This window comes from Phyllostomus discolor, chromosome 13, assembly GCF_004126475.2.
Source record: "Phyllostomus discolor isolate MPI-MPIP mPhyDis1 chromosome 13, mPhyDis1.pri.v3, whole genome shotgun sequence".
Classification (NCBI taxonomy): domain Eukaryota; kingdom Metazoa; phylum Chordata; class Mammalia; order Chiroptera; family Phyllostomidae; genus Phyllostomus; species Phyllostomus discolor.
Window position 1 is genome coordinate 56,789,170 of NC_040915.2, and position 13,740 is coordinate 56,802,909.

The 13,740-nt window shown below is 61.8% G+C and overlaps 2 protein-coding genes across 2 annotated transcripts in view; one reads left to right on the forward strand and one right to left on the reverse strand.

The window, feature by feature from the left end:
* Window positions 1-11,315, forward strand: CABP7 (calcium binding protein 7). Its single transcript, XM_028528842.2, has 5 exons — window positions 1-438; window positions 7,317-7,460; window positions 8,189-8,301; window positions 8,609-8,762; window positions 9,003-11,315. Exons 1-5 carry the CDS (start codon window positions 330-332, stop codon window positions 9,128-9,130), a joined length of 648 nt encoding a protein of 215 aa, XP_028384643.1. The 5' UTR covers window positions 1-329; the 3' UTR covers window positions 9,131-11,315.
* The window catches only part of ZMAT5 (zinc finger matrin-type 5), a 24,881-nt gene continuing 21,632 nt past the window's right edge, over window positions 10,492-13,740 (reverse strand). Inside the window, exon 6 of the mRNA XM_028528843.2 lies at window positions 10,492-10,869. Within this exon, the coding sequence (XP_028384644.1) occupies window positions 10,740-10,869 (130 nt within the window). The 3' untranslated portion in view covers window positions 10,492-10,739. The remainder of the gene's footprint in view (window positions 10,870-13,740) is intronic.

A 13,740-nucleotide genomic window follows, 5' to 3' on the forward strand; every position in this document is an offset into this window, starting at 1 on the left:
GCGCAGCGCGCGGGGCACCGAGGAGCGGGCGCGGCGGGCGCAGCGCTCGGCAGCCGGAGCAGAGAGGCCGAAGCGGCGCCGCCCCCACCACCCCTGAGGGGCCCCGGCCCGGAGCCCTACGAGGGAGGGGGCGGCATGGACCGGTGGCTTGGGGCGCGGGGGCGCTAGGCCCCCGGACGGGTGGCACCTCGCCTCGTCGCTGCTGTCGCCGCCGGGCCGCCCTTCACAGCTGCGCGCCCTGCCCGCTCCAGCCGCCCCCCGGGCCGCCGCCGGCCCATGAGCCCCGACCTCAAAGTTTGCGGCGGGCGGGCGGGCGCGGAGCCTCCAAAATGCCGTTCCACCCGGTGACGGCGGCGTTGATGTACCGGGGCATCTACACCGTGCCCAACCTGCTGTCGGAGCAGCGCCCGGTGGACATCCCCGAAGATGAGCTGGAGGGTAAGTACCCCACCGGGACCCCTGCCAGCTGGCCCTCCTACCTGTGCGCCCAGGTGAAGCGCGGGCTAGGGGCGCAGGGGGGCGCGGGGCTGTCCGCAGGTGCCTGCTGCCAGGTGAGCGCTCCAGCGAGCAGCTGCGCATGGAGGCCGGACCAGCTCGTACCCCTGGGCGCCGCGGCGAGGGTCGCCAAGGCGAAGGGGCGGCCCAGCCTCTGCCCGCGTGGTCCCCAGCGCTGCGGAAACTTGCTGGGTCCCGCATCGGGGTCACGGGGCCGTGCAGTCCGCGGTGACGGTGCGGCAACGCGACAGGTTGGGGTAGGGGTCCGAGCTGCGCCCCAGCGCCGGCCCAGCCGGAGCACCCGCGTCCTGATCCCCTCCGCGGCGCCAGCCCGCGGCTCTGCGCTCGCATTGATATTCCACTCGTGTAGCTTTTAAAATCCAATCTGCTCGGGCAGCTGGAGAAGGGGAGAGGGCAACTGCCCTGCTTGCCGACTGCGGGGCTGCCCCTCAGCCCCTCCTGCGGCCTTAGCTTCTTCCGCACAGCCCTGCGGGGACCCCCAGCCCCGAGCTCGGGAAGGCGGCCGGGGAGGTGGTGGCGACAACAAGTGGCCGGATTCAGCGGCTTGGTCGTGATAACCAAGCCTGGAGAAGGAAAGGCAGAGAGGCACCCCCAGTCCCTCTGCCTCTGGACATGAATGGGGGACTTTAGGCAGCGGACTAGGTGAGCTGGGAGCAGAGGGCAGGGGCTGTAGTCCGCGGGCGAGGCTTCTGGGGAGCAGTGAGACCCCTGGGGCCTGGGAGCTCTTCCCCTACTGGGATGCGGCAAGTGCTCAGGCTTCCCCTGACCCCAGACCTCCTGGAGCCCCATAAGGAGTGAAGTGGGGGGCGGGGGGCTCCAGGCTGATAGGATTCTTGGCCCCCCCCGGGATCTTCTTGTCTGGTGTTGGGGGAGGGGCTGAGATTACCCAGAGGCCCGGCCTCTTTTGGAGTTACTTCGGTCCAGGGTCTCTGCCACCCGGGGCTTATCAGAGTCTGGGGGAGGGTTGCAGCGGAGATGCCAGCGCAGTTGGGGATGGTGGGAGCACGTTGGATCACATGGAGAAAGGACCTCTCTCGTCCCCAAGGCCTGGAGCACGCAGGTCTTGGGCAAGTCAGCCCTGGCTTAAGGGGAAGATCGGGAGGGAACCGGCAGCTCCCATCCCCCCAACTGCACCACATGCTATGGGCCACCTGCTCCTCACCAAGCCCCCCGAAAAGTCCCCAGAGGCCAAGAGAGCCACCGAAAATGTGTTCTGGAGTCTGATGTGGGCAGGACAGAGGAATGGGTGCTGCTCTTGGGTCTTTGGTCTTGAACCCCATAACCCAAATCCCTCCCCTGTCTGGGCCAAAGCCCACGAAGCAGAGCCTTGTCCAGGGCCTGGGACAAGGAGGGAGTACGATGAGGGGCGAGAGGGCAGGGGATGGAGCCTGGGCTGTCTCTTCCCTAATGTCTCCTCCTGCTCTGGGCCACCCGAAACCTCCTGCCAGTGCCCACCCCCGTTGCAGGCTCTCACCACTCCCTCCTCCTGGCCACTGAGGCAGGGGTCAACACTGTCCCCTCACACCCCAGGCCGCTTCCACCTCAGTCCCTCCCCTTGCTCCCAGCCCCCCACCAGACGCTGGCAGCCCTGCTGCGGACCTCACTGGGTCCACTTCTCCCAATCTCCCAGGCCTGAAGGGGAGAGGCCGAGAGGAGTCTAAGACTCAGGGGTGAGTGGGGCACAGGGCAGGCAGTGCAGGGGCCGGGAGGCCGCAGCCGCCTGTTGGGCTGCCCGTTGTCCATGCTGGCAGGAGCCCAGGAGCGTCAGTCACCAGCCACACCAAACGCACTCTGTGCTCCACTCCGTCCTCTTCTCCTGGGCCCTGGGGAGCAGAGGGGCCTGGCACAGGGGGCATCTGAAGGGCAAGGCCCTCCTTGGTGTGAGCAGGCAGGGGCTGTGGAGCAAGCAGATGCCCAGGTGGCCCCAGCCCATCTCCTGGCCCACGGGCATCTACAGAGGAGGACAAGAAGTCCCCCACGACTGACCCCTTCCTTGGCTGCAGGCGTCCCGAAAGCCCTCCTTCTAGGAGACCAAGTTTCTGCAGGCCCCAGTGACCCCGGGAAGCCAGGGCTGTGTGGACAGGGTGACCATTCCTGGCACAGATCCCCCCTCCAGCCGCTTCACCGCCTCCCCAGTGCCCCATTAGTGCTTCTGCCCCAGGGCAGTCTGGGTAACACCCAGGCCCTTTCCTGGGAGGATGCCCATCAGTGGGGGAGCCACATGTGCCGAGAAGAGAGAGCCTGGCAGCTTGGGATGAAATGCTGCAGACAGTACGTGCCTGCTGCAGAAATCCAGGGGGCGGTTAGTCCAAGGGGGAGGAGGACCGGAAAGGGAGGCGGAGAGCTCAGGGTTAAGATCAGGGCTTTCCAGGCAGCACTGGGTTCGAGTGTCTGCACCCCTGCCTCACAGAGGGACCTCAGGCAATCACTTGCCTCTCTTGCCTCGGTTTCTCCATCTGTTAAAGGGGGTTGGCATTGCCCCTCCTCAGGGCACCTGGCGACAGTGGATGTGATGGAAGTGCTCAGTGCAGGGCCTGACAGGCAGTGGGGGCTGGACAGATGCGGCAGCAGGGGAGGCCATGGAGGGGGCCCTGCAGGGATTGGAGTCTGGAGTGTAGAGGGACCAGTGAAGGCTCGAGAGGCGGGGCTGCAGGGCCTGCAGGGGGCCCAACCAGAAAGGCAGGTGGGGGGAGGGGCTGGGTGGAAGGGGCCTTGAAGGTCTGGCAGAGGCACTGGGACCCCCCCCCCGCCTGAGGCGCCATGGACGTGGCTAGAAAGAGCTGGCCTAGGACCACCTGCCCCCTGTGGGAAGCTCCCCCAGATTCTCCTTGTACCTCCTCCCCAACATTCACACACAACAGAGAGCCCCAAACCTGCAGGAGCACTGAGCCTGGCCCCAGTGGCATCATGGGACTTGAGCACCCGAGGGTGGGAACGGGGCACCTGCAAGCCGCAGTCCTATCCTCTCTGGCCCCAGAGGAGGGAGGAAACAGACAGGCGGCCACCAGGGCAGGGTTCTGAGCCTGGCACTTGGCCTCCTCAGTGGGACAGTGAAGCCTGCATTGAGAGTGGCCAAATAGGGGCATTTGGCGAGTAGGGGGCAGGGGAGCCCCATTCATGCCCCTCTTTCCTGCAAGCCCAGCAGCTGCCTCTGCGTGGGCCGGAACTCGGGGAGGCTGGAGTGATGGGGCGTGGGGCCAACATCTCGGAGAGCGCCAGTCACTGCAGAGGACAGACACTGTCCCAGCCCCGCAGTGACCTCCAGCCCACGCACCCCTCTCCGATTCCAACTCTCTGACAGAGTGCCCGCGTCCCTTGGAGCCTGTTAAGGACTCAGGCCCTGACAGCTTCACGACCCAGGGGAGGGGATTAGGGGTGTCAGGCAGGAGGCCATAGGTGGGGGACAGTGTGGGCCTGGAAACCCAGAGGCCCTGCCAGCCCTTTCCGGGGCCAAGAGTCCCCATGCCAAGATGGAGCACAGCAGGCTTCCCCCGCCTCATGCTGCAGGAACAGAGCGAGGCTTTCGGGGAAATGCACCCAGCTGGGACGTGCTGACGGCAGCAGCAGCACCAGGGAAGTCGTGACAGCCCCCCCCACCCCCCGCACTCAGGGAGTCCCCAGCAGGTCCAGGCCTCCGCAATGGAGTAAGAGTCACGCTCCCATTTCACAGATGAAGCACTTGAGCCTCAGAGAGGGGACTGTCTTGCCCAGATCATTCAGCTGCTGAGCCACGGAGCTAGACTTGAAGCCCAGGCCCCCAAGTCCTGGCACCAGCCAAGAGGCAGGCTGCTCTGGTGTCCAGAACTCACGCAGTCCTCCTGCTCCTTCCGGCGCTGCTGTCTGACGTTCTGATTTGCAGCGGCCTGTTCTGAGCCAAGCCCGGCACCATCAAGCACTTACATGCTTGATTTTCATATTTAGTCATCCCCGCAGCCCCATCGTACAGGTGAGCAAACACCAGCCAAGGTCACACAGCCAGCACGTAGGAGAACTGGGGTTTAACCCGAGTCTCTGTGACTTAGAGCTGACTCTCTAGCTGAGAAGGTGGTCCCTGAACTTGGCCTGGGTATCAGCTGGGGCTGGGGCAGCGCCCTTGGCATTGGCAAAGGTAGAGAGGCAAACCCAAGGTGTGAGCTGGGTGTGCCAGGGAGGGATGGCAGAAGGGATGCACAGACGTGGAAGTGGCAGTTTTTGGATTTATCTAGTGGTCTCAGGAGGTTAGTCCTATCTGAAAAATGGCTGTGGGGCCCATGGGCGGACTCCAGGCCCATCACCTGCCCACATACCCCATGATTCACCTAAGTACCAGTCTCCTGCCAACCCAGGGCATTTCCTGAGGGCTCCCAGCAGGGGGTCCAGGCCTCCAACTGAAGCAGCCCTGGGCTCCAGGAGCCATACCTGGCCCCTGCCAGGGTGGGAGGGACAGCCCGGACCCCAGGTCATTGCAGGGGAAAGGGCCAGCGCCCACTGCAGCCCTGCCGGGGATTCAGAGTTTTGCTATCTCACCCTGAGATCTCTGAGTGACGGCCACATATAAAGAGCTGCAAAAACTCCTGCTCAGCTCCCCTCTCTGTGCGCTTCAGATGGGTGGGTTCCCCAAATCCATTAACCATTCACACAGCAAATGTTTATGCTTGAATGACAGGCACTGTTCCAGGTAATGGGGACAAAGCGGTGAACATGCTCCGTCCCTGCTCTCATGGCACTAGTAGTTCACATACAATGTGGTCAGTGCAAGGGTGGGAGAAGAACGGGATCTGAGGGAGCCCAGAGTCAGCCACGAGGCAGGGAGGGTACCAGGGGGGTGATGCGTCCATGCCTCGAGCCAGGGATGCATCAGCATGCGCCATGGCGAGGGAAGAGCATTCCAGGCGAGAGGAGCTGCCTGTTTGAAGGCCTGGAGCTGGAGCAGCCCCGGTGCCCGCAGAACTGAAAGGGCCCCTGAGGCTGGGGTTCAGGACACCCGAGGTGGACGGAATCCGTGGCAGGGTCAGGAAGGCAGCTGTGCCAGCCAGAGACCCGAATGTGTGTATGGGGGCGAGGGGACAGAGAGTGTGCCTGGCTGCACGGCCAGTGCACTCATCTCTAGCAGAGACTCCCAGGTGACTGAAAGCCACTCAGCAGCCTCCATAACTATGAGGCCTCTGCTCACATGCCTCTGGGGATGGGGAGCTCACCACTCCTCAGTGGCTTGGGAAACCTCTAGGTGGAAGTTGGCCCAAAGTTTCCAGAGTCTGGGCTTCACAGAAACCCCTGGGCCTTGCACAGATCTCCCTTCCCAGCTCCTGTCCTGCAGACGGGCAGGTCTTGCCTGAGACAGGTAAGGGCAAGGTTCAGAGTCGGAGGATCTGCGGCTCGTTTCTGCCTGGCCTGCACTGCAGCTAGTCTCACCTCCAGGCCATGGGTGCAGACACCAGGTGGGAAGAACCTGATGAAGTTTGGGGCCTCTGTCCAAGCCACCTTGCTGGGTAGCCTGGAGCACTCAGCCACCCTCTCTGGGCTATCGTGGGGCCAGCAGGATCAGGGAATGGCCCCAAGATGCAGAATTACGCAATCAGTTTCAGGGACTCACAGACCCCTAAAGCCAGGCTCAGGCCAGCCTAACTCCTGCCCTCACTAGAAATGGCCTGGACCCCACACTGACTCTGAACTGTCCACCTAGCTTCCCTGGGCCTCATTTTCCAGCTCTGCAGCATGAAGGTGTCTCATCTGTCTGTACTCCAAATATGCCTGTGCGTGTACACACACACACACACACACACACGCACACACACCCCTGAGGTGGCCTCTGCCTGCTGAAGTCCCACCCAGGGAAACAGCTTAAGTGAAGGCCAAAAGACTGGCAGGCGAATGAGCAAGGAGACTCGGGGTGCTGGAGCAGAGAGGGCACAAGTGGATTGCGATCAGCTCTGCCCCAAAGGAAAATGCTCTTTTGGGCCCGTCTTGGGCTGAGTAACAATGAAGGGACAGCAGGCAGAGAAATAGGGGTAGAGCTGGAAGAGGTTCCTGGGTGTCCTTGGTAAAACCTTGTCGCCCTGACTTCATTACCACCCGCTTTACTTTGGGAAAGTCTGAGGTTTCCCCAAGGTCACTCTTGGGGTTGCTCCTTCCCAGGTTCCCAGCTCACTGCATTGCCCCACCGGAGTCATCCAGGTCTTCAGGCCTGTCTCCCCCTCTATATACCTGAGTGGAGGGAGCGCCCCCCACATCTGAGCTGACCTAGGCCGGCTGGGACCCTTCTGTCTGGCCTCCCTTTTCCTGCAAACCTTGGGCTCCCAAGGCAGTCTGCACTGAGCTGCCAGCCCTGCTAGGCTGCCTCCGTGGTTGTCAGGAGAGTGTCCGCCAGTGTTGAGGAGCTGAGCCTGAGCCACCCAGCTGGGGGGTGGGGAGGAGCGCAGGATGGGGACAGGGGAGAGTGAGGATGGAAGGAGTGTAGGGCGGGCGGGCACCGCCTGGCTTCCTCCCCTGCACAGTGGGATCCATGGCTCCTGCCACACGGGGTCGTTGTGAGTATGCCTGGAGAGGCCGTGGGAGCCTGGCGCACCGAGACGGAGACCCCGGGGAAGGTGGCATCCCTGCTGAGGGCTTGGCACGCCTCTGCTGCTTGCTCTGCCCCGAGCTCCCAGGAGCAGCGCTATTGCGGACTTCTGGGCCACCTGCCAATGCTCTGACCAGACCCGCAGGCTCTGGTGGATTCTCAGCGCTGGGCTCAGGCTGCGGGTTTGGGGATCCTGGTGGTGTGGGAAGTAGGGTGTCAGGGAACAAGAGTGAAGTCCCCGCCTGCTCTGCTCCCCCCACAGAAATCCGAGAGGCCTTCAAAGTCTTTGACCGCGATGGCAATGGCTTCATCTCCAAGCAGGAGCTGGGCACGGCCATGCGCTCCTTGGGCTACATGCCCAACGAAGTAGAGCTGGAAGTTATCATCCAGCGACTGGACATGGACGGTGAGTGCTGCCCCATTTCCTCGCCCTTCGCCTGGGGGGATGGGGCCTGAACCCCTGGGGACTCTCACTCCCCCCACTACCAGCCACCTCCAAGCCTGGCTTACAGCCAGGTCTGGCCCCGTCTCCTAGCCTGGAGAACCTGGAGAGTTGAGGCCAGTGTGACAGCCCCAGCCACACCCAGTGGTCCGATTCTGCCCATCCCGGTCTGTATCCTGAGAAAAATTTAAGTACAGAAAGTAGGAAGAAGGATATACTAAATGTCCCAGGTCTGACCATTCAAAATAGGAAATGATTTAGTTGTATTTGCCAACTGGCATTTTATTATGGAAGAAATAAGGACCAGCAATGTCCAGTTCCCCTCCCTCATACCCGTGCCCTGCCTCCTCTTTACTCAGAGAGCAGGCTGTCCCCTCTCCTGAGCTCCGTGTCCCGTCTGTGTGGCGGGGAATGTGGGCCCCACCCCACCCCACCCCACCCTGGGGCAGCAGCAGGGTCCTGGGAGCCGTGGGGGTTCTGGGTGAAAGGCCAGGCTCTCCCACGTCCTCAGGGCACACCTGCCGCACTCCACCCCCCCACCTCGTCAGTGGAGCCTCATCATACTTGGGTTTAGCATCAGCCCCTGAAATGTAGGTGCCCTGGAAAGTGACAAGGCTTAGAAAAGGAGGGGACCTGCCCGAGGTCAGACAGCTGCAGGCTGACCCCATTGACTGGACCTGTGCCTACTCTAGGTGATGGCCAAGTGGACTTTGAGGAGTTTGTGACCCTCCTGGGACCCAAGCTCTCCACCTCAGGGATCCCAGAGAGGTTCCATGGCACTGACTTTGACACTGTCTTCTGGAAGGTATGCCAGGGCCGGAGGGGACCCAGGGCTGTGCACACTGTGGAGGGCTGTACTGGGACCAGTGAGGGGCCAGGCCTACTCTGTGAAGGGGGACGGCCACTCCAGTCTTCTGTCCGCTGGACGTCTTGTCTCCCAGAGAGAGGGTCTCGGGCTCCCGGGAGAAGCTGGGCAAGGACTCGACAAGTGGAGCGAGTGGTTTCCAGCCCTGCAGCATCTGGAGGCCCGTCCTGGCTCAAATGGCTGCAGGCGCTGGATGGGGACTGTGGGGGTAGCGGTGGCCAGAACATTGTGTCCCCTCCCACCCAAGTGTGACATGCAGAAGCTGACTGTGGATGAGCTGAAGCGGCTGCTCTACGACACCTTCTGTGAGCACCTGTCCATGAAGGACATCGAGAACATTATCATGACGGAGGAGGAGAGCCACCTGGGCACAGCTGAGGAGTGCCCTGTGGATGTGGAGAGTGAGTGACCGACCCCTGGGACCTACCCCCGGGCGGGCCAACTGCTTGAGCAGAGGTGGAACCAGGGGTATGCATGGCGGGGGGGAGGTGCAGCTCGATCTTCCTCGCCTGCCCCCAAGGCTTGTGTCCTTGTCCGCCCCATGGGACAAACCCATGTGCAGGAGTGCAGGCAGCTCCTGACTCCATCGCTCCACTGTCCCCTTCTGTCTCTCTCTGGTGCTCCCTGGCGGGCGGCCACAGCCTGCTCCAACCAGCAGATCCGCCAGACATGCGTGCGCAAGAGTCTGATCTGCGCCTTCGCCATCGCCTTCATCATCAGCGTCATGCTCATCGCGGCCAACCAGGTGCTGCGCAGCGGCATGAAATAGGCACCACCTGGGCACCTCCTCTGGTGCACACGATGCGCGGGGCCCCCTCCACACCCACCACCGCCTGCAGGCCTCTCCTTCAGCTGCACCCTGGGCTGCCACCACTGTGTGCATCTTGGGGCCTGGAGGTCCAGCGACCCCGCCCCACCCGCCCTTGCATGGAGCCATGGCCCAGCTGTGGAGGGTCTGATGGTGGCTCTGAGGATGGCTCCCAGCCCCGCCTATACCCTGCCCCTGCCCCCCTGGCCTGTATGTAGCACTAACTCTTCCCACTGTCCAGGGGCTCCTGGGAAATTGAGGGATTTGTGCAGGGCCCAGTAGCTGCTGTGGTCCCTTAGGCAGGAAGGGGCACCCTGGGCCCAGAGCCACACAGCTAGTCTGTCCCTGGTCCCTGAGGTTTGGGCCATGGGCAGGGTGGTGGAGGTGGGACAGAAGGCCTCTTCCTGGGGCAGGGTAGGGGGGTGAGGCCGGGGTGTCCTGGGTCCTACTTCCTGGCATGGACTGAGAAGGCCCTGGCCTTCTGCTGGGTCCCTTCCTCTGGGAGACTCAAATCCAGCCCTCCTCCACACACTCACCGGGGCCAGAGAGCCAGCCCATTTCACAGATGAGGGCCCAAGGCTCAAAGGGCCCCCAGATTTGGCTTCAGTTCCCCTATCCATAGGATTTTCAGGAAGGACAGAAGCTCATGAAGGATGGGGCAACTGAGGTGCCTGCAGTCCCCCCACCTCCTGGGTCCCCCCGACGAGAGGCCCAGTGGCCTGCGGGCCACACTGCCCACTACCACCCTAGCACAGAATTTAGAGCTGGACTACAATTGAGGAAGGAAGCAGAGGGGCCTGGAGGTCCCAAATCGCCTGAGCAGCCTGTGTGATCCTCCCACCAGCCAGGCCGCTCCTCCAGGGCAGAAGCCTTGGAGGGGCTTGTGTCCATGCCAGGAAGCTCAGCCAGGCCACTCTCGCAAGCCCAGGATCTGTCTTCCTGGGTCCCCCCATTTCTCAACACAAACTCGGCTGGAGACCCAGCTCCCATCCCTGCCCCAGCTGTGCCAGCTCACACTCGGGCACCAGATCCGCATGGGCGGGCGTGGGGACTGAGAATGGCAGACAGAGTCCTTGAGCTCCTCTCCCCAGATCTGGAGCCACTTCTCAAATGGGTGATGGTCACGGCCACACTGGCTGCCATCTTCCGGCTCCCAAGGGAGAAGAGTGGCAAGCACCGTCACCCTGAAGAAGACCTTGTATCACTCCAGCCCTGCCCATCCTCTGACCAGGGGACAGAGCAGTGAGCTGAGGTCACCCGGCAAGGGGGAAGCGTAGCCATATCACCCTAGCGACAGACTTTCTTCATAAACATCCAGAAGCTAGTTTCCTCACCCATCTTCTTAAGATGTCCCGTGACCGAGGGAGGGTGAGGCTGACTGGCAGGGCCAGGACCAGGGCTGTACCTGGCGGGGGAGCTCCTGGGCCTCACCAAGGCCAGGCCAGGCTGAGCCAATAGCTTCAGAGGCTCCGTGGGGCACAGCAGGAGGGGGCCTCCGCGTCCTGGTACGAACCCTTTATTGTGACTGCAGTGGGAAGTGACCGGTGGGGGCCAGGTGGGCGTGAGGGACTCAGCCCCACTGGACGCTGGGCTGCAGGGGCCACCCCCCGGGTGGGGGTGCCCGCAGAGATGGAGGCAGCTCCTGGACTGGTGGCCAGCCCACTGGGTACTGGAAGACAGAGGTTCTGATGGGTTCAGCCCTAGAGAGAAGGAGAAGGGCAGAGAATCAGAGTGGAGCAGGCCCCCGGCACACCCTCCCCGCCATCCAGGCTGTGGGGAGGGCCAACCTTTCCGGAAGGCAGAGCCTCAAAAACATGCAGACCCTTTGAGCCAGCAACCTCACCTCTAGGAATGAGCCCAAGGAAACAGCAGGGTTGTGGGCAGAGACTGAGGTGTGAGAAGCAGAAACCACCTCAGTGTCTGGCTGTGGGGGGGACTGACGCCACGTATATGCACGTCCACGGCAGAGAATGCTGTGCAGCCTGGGTACGAGTTACGGCAGACTTATATGCACTGATGAGGAAAGGCATCCTGACGTACTGTGTGAGTAGTAGCAAAAGCAGCTTATAAAATACTGTATATAGCATGATACTATTTTTGTTTAAAGATATATAACATATATAAATGCATAAAAAACCTGGAAGACCGCAAAGTGTTAGCAGTGGCTCTATCTGCGCAGTTATGGGTGGGGATTTTTTTTTTTTTTACTTCTTTATACTTTTAAGAAAAGTTTTACAAGTCCACAAGCCTTTGAAAGAAAAAAAATACCGTCTAAAATTTTTTTAGGAACCTCATTTCTCAAGCTACTCACTCTCCTTCCCTGTCTGGTCCACTGTCCTCGGGACAATTTCCTGGGACCCCAGGGCCCATCTCAAATGCGCAGCCTGGGGCCGCCCTGTCCTGAGGAAGCGGGCTGAGGTGCAGAGACAACCTCCCCCACCCACTGTTCCACATTCCAGTCCTCCGGGACTTGACCCCCACTCGGGCTGCTGCTCCCAGGAGCCAGGACTCCGTGAGCTCATGTGGGAGCTCATGTCTCCCCTATGGGATTGGAGCTGTCAGAGGGCAGACACCAGGAGCTAGGGGTGGGGTCCATCGGGTCCTCCAGAGCCCAGAGCTGGGACTGGCACAGGGAAGCCACCTAGGGCATGTTTGCCGATGACAAACAGCAATGCTAACCAGGCACTCCTCCAGACTAGACAGCACGGCCTAGAGAAACCTTAAGAATCACCATGCAAAGCCCATTTTATAGATGAGGCAACTGAGGTATACGGAGTCAGGCACACGCTCAAGTGAAACAGTCCAGGAACAGGGGTAAAGGGCTGGAATGTGACTCACACATAGGCTCCAGACATACACCACCCCACTCCGGCTTCAGCTCCAGCAGTATCCAGCCCCACCTCACCCCCTGCTTTCAGTGAAGGCGAGGCCTGGCAACTCCTGGCTGGCTCAGAGGCCCAGTGGCTGGCCCTCTGCATGAGGTCTGGAGAGGACTCAGGCCTCCGAGGTAGAGCTGGGTGACTTGGGGCAGGAAGCCCAGGAGTTTGTCTCCCTGTACCCACCCAGGCTGCCCCTCCCGGGACCTGACCCGAGGAAGCGTGCTGAGGTGTCTATTTGAGAACCTCAAGTACAGAGACTATTTGAGGACTTGGGGCAGCCCAGGCACAGCCGCTGGGGCCTCTCCTTGCGCACGGATAGGGAAATCCCTGCTCAGCTGCTTGCTGCCTGTTGGAAAGCGCAGAAAGCAGCTCCCAGCCTGATTTATGGCCCTGGGGAGATTTCATAAACTCCACCAGCTGCAGAGAAGGGTGGGAGTCAGGGAGGCTCCACAGTCACTGGATGGGACAGCCCCAGCTGCCCGCCAAGCCGGAGTTCTCTGCATCCTCCACAGAGAGGGTATGATCCTGGGGAGCCCCTTCTTATGAGACTTAGACCCTCCCTCTAGAAGGTGGGACAGACCCCTGGGCAGCTGGGACTCGGACCCCTGTGCACCCTCAGGCCTCCCACCAGGAGAAGGGCACCCCCATGTGTGCTCACAGATGCTGGCACAGTGCCCGGACACCGAGACACGCGGGCCTGAGCCCCTGAAGCGGCCCCTCCAGCCCCACACAGAGCGGATGGGGACGCTGAGCTGCACACGTGGCACGGCTCTGCTCACAGGTGCGTCCCAGGCACAAGGACAGGAGCAGCTCTCACTCTCCCAGCGAGGTCTCGATCAGAAGGACAGAGTCTTTGCGGGGTGCACGGGCTGAAATAGCAGTGCCTGGCCAGAGCGCAGGCAAAGGGGAAGGTTGCAAGGGATAAAGTCACAATCTGAAGAGCCAACAACACGGGGCATGGACAAGCACCGGCCTCGCCGGGGATTAGTCCGCTCCACTGGGGCCCTCCGCCTGCTGCTCTGGGCACATCCCTCAGGGTCAGCCTGTCAAGGGACACGGCACAGTGCACCGGCCAGGGCCCCAGGGAGCCTCCCTCTCCCCTGTTCTGGAGGGGTGGCCCAGCTCACCTTGAGGGCTCTGCTCAGTTTGTGGGGTTTGGGCCCCTCAGTCTGTGGGGTTTGTTTGGGCCCTCAAGTCTGGGTGGCCCCAGAGAGGCCAGGCAGCCAGCGGTGTCCTGTGCCCCAGGGGAAGAAACAGACACCCAGAGAGGAACAAGGGCCACTAGATCAGTCCCCATAGGTGGTCCATGGCACCGACACCCAGAAAATAGTCCTCCAGGCTGGGGGCCCTGCTCCCCAAAATGCTCTCTCATGCAGGCCACATGTCACCCAGCTCCAGACCCCAATGACAATAATGCAAGCTCAGGGCCATGATGGGGATGCTGGGGGCTGGAAGGGGTGACACCTTAGCCAAGCTTAAAGCATGAGTGTGACTTTGCCAGGTGTGGGAAGGCTGGGGGGCAGCGACAGGTGGGGGAAAACAGCATGCACAAGGTGCCCCTAACTCAGAAACACCCACCACAGCTAAGAAGCTGCTGAGCTTCCAGGGGTACTAACATAGAGGCCCGATGGGACAGGCAAGAAGGTGACCCCCACAGGCCCGGGGAAGTGGCAGGGAAGCTCCACCTGAGGG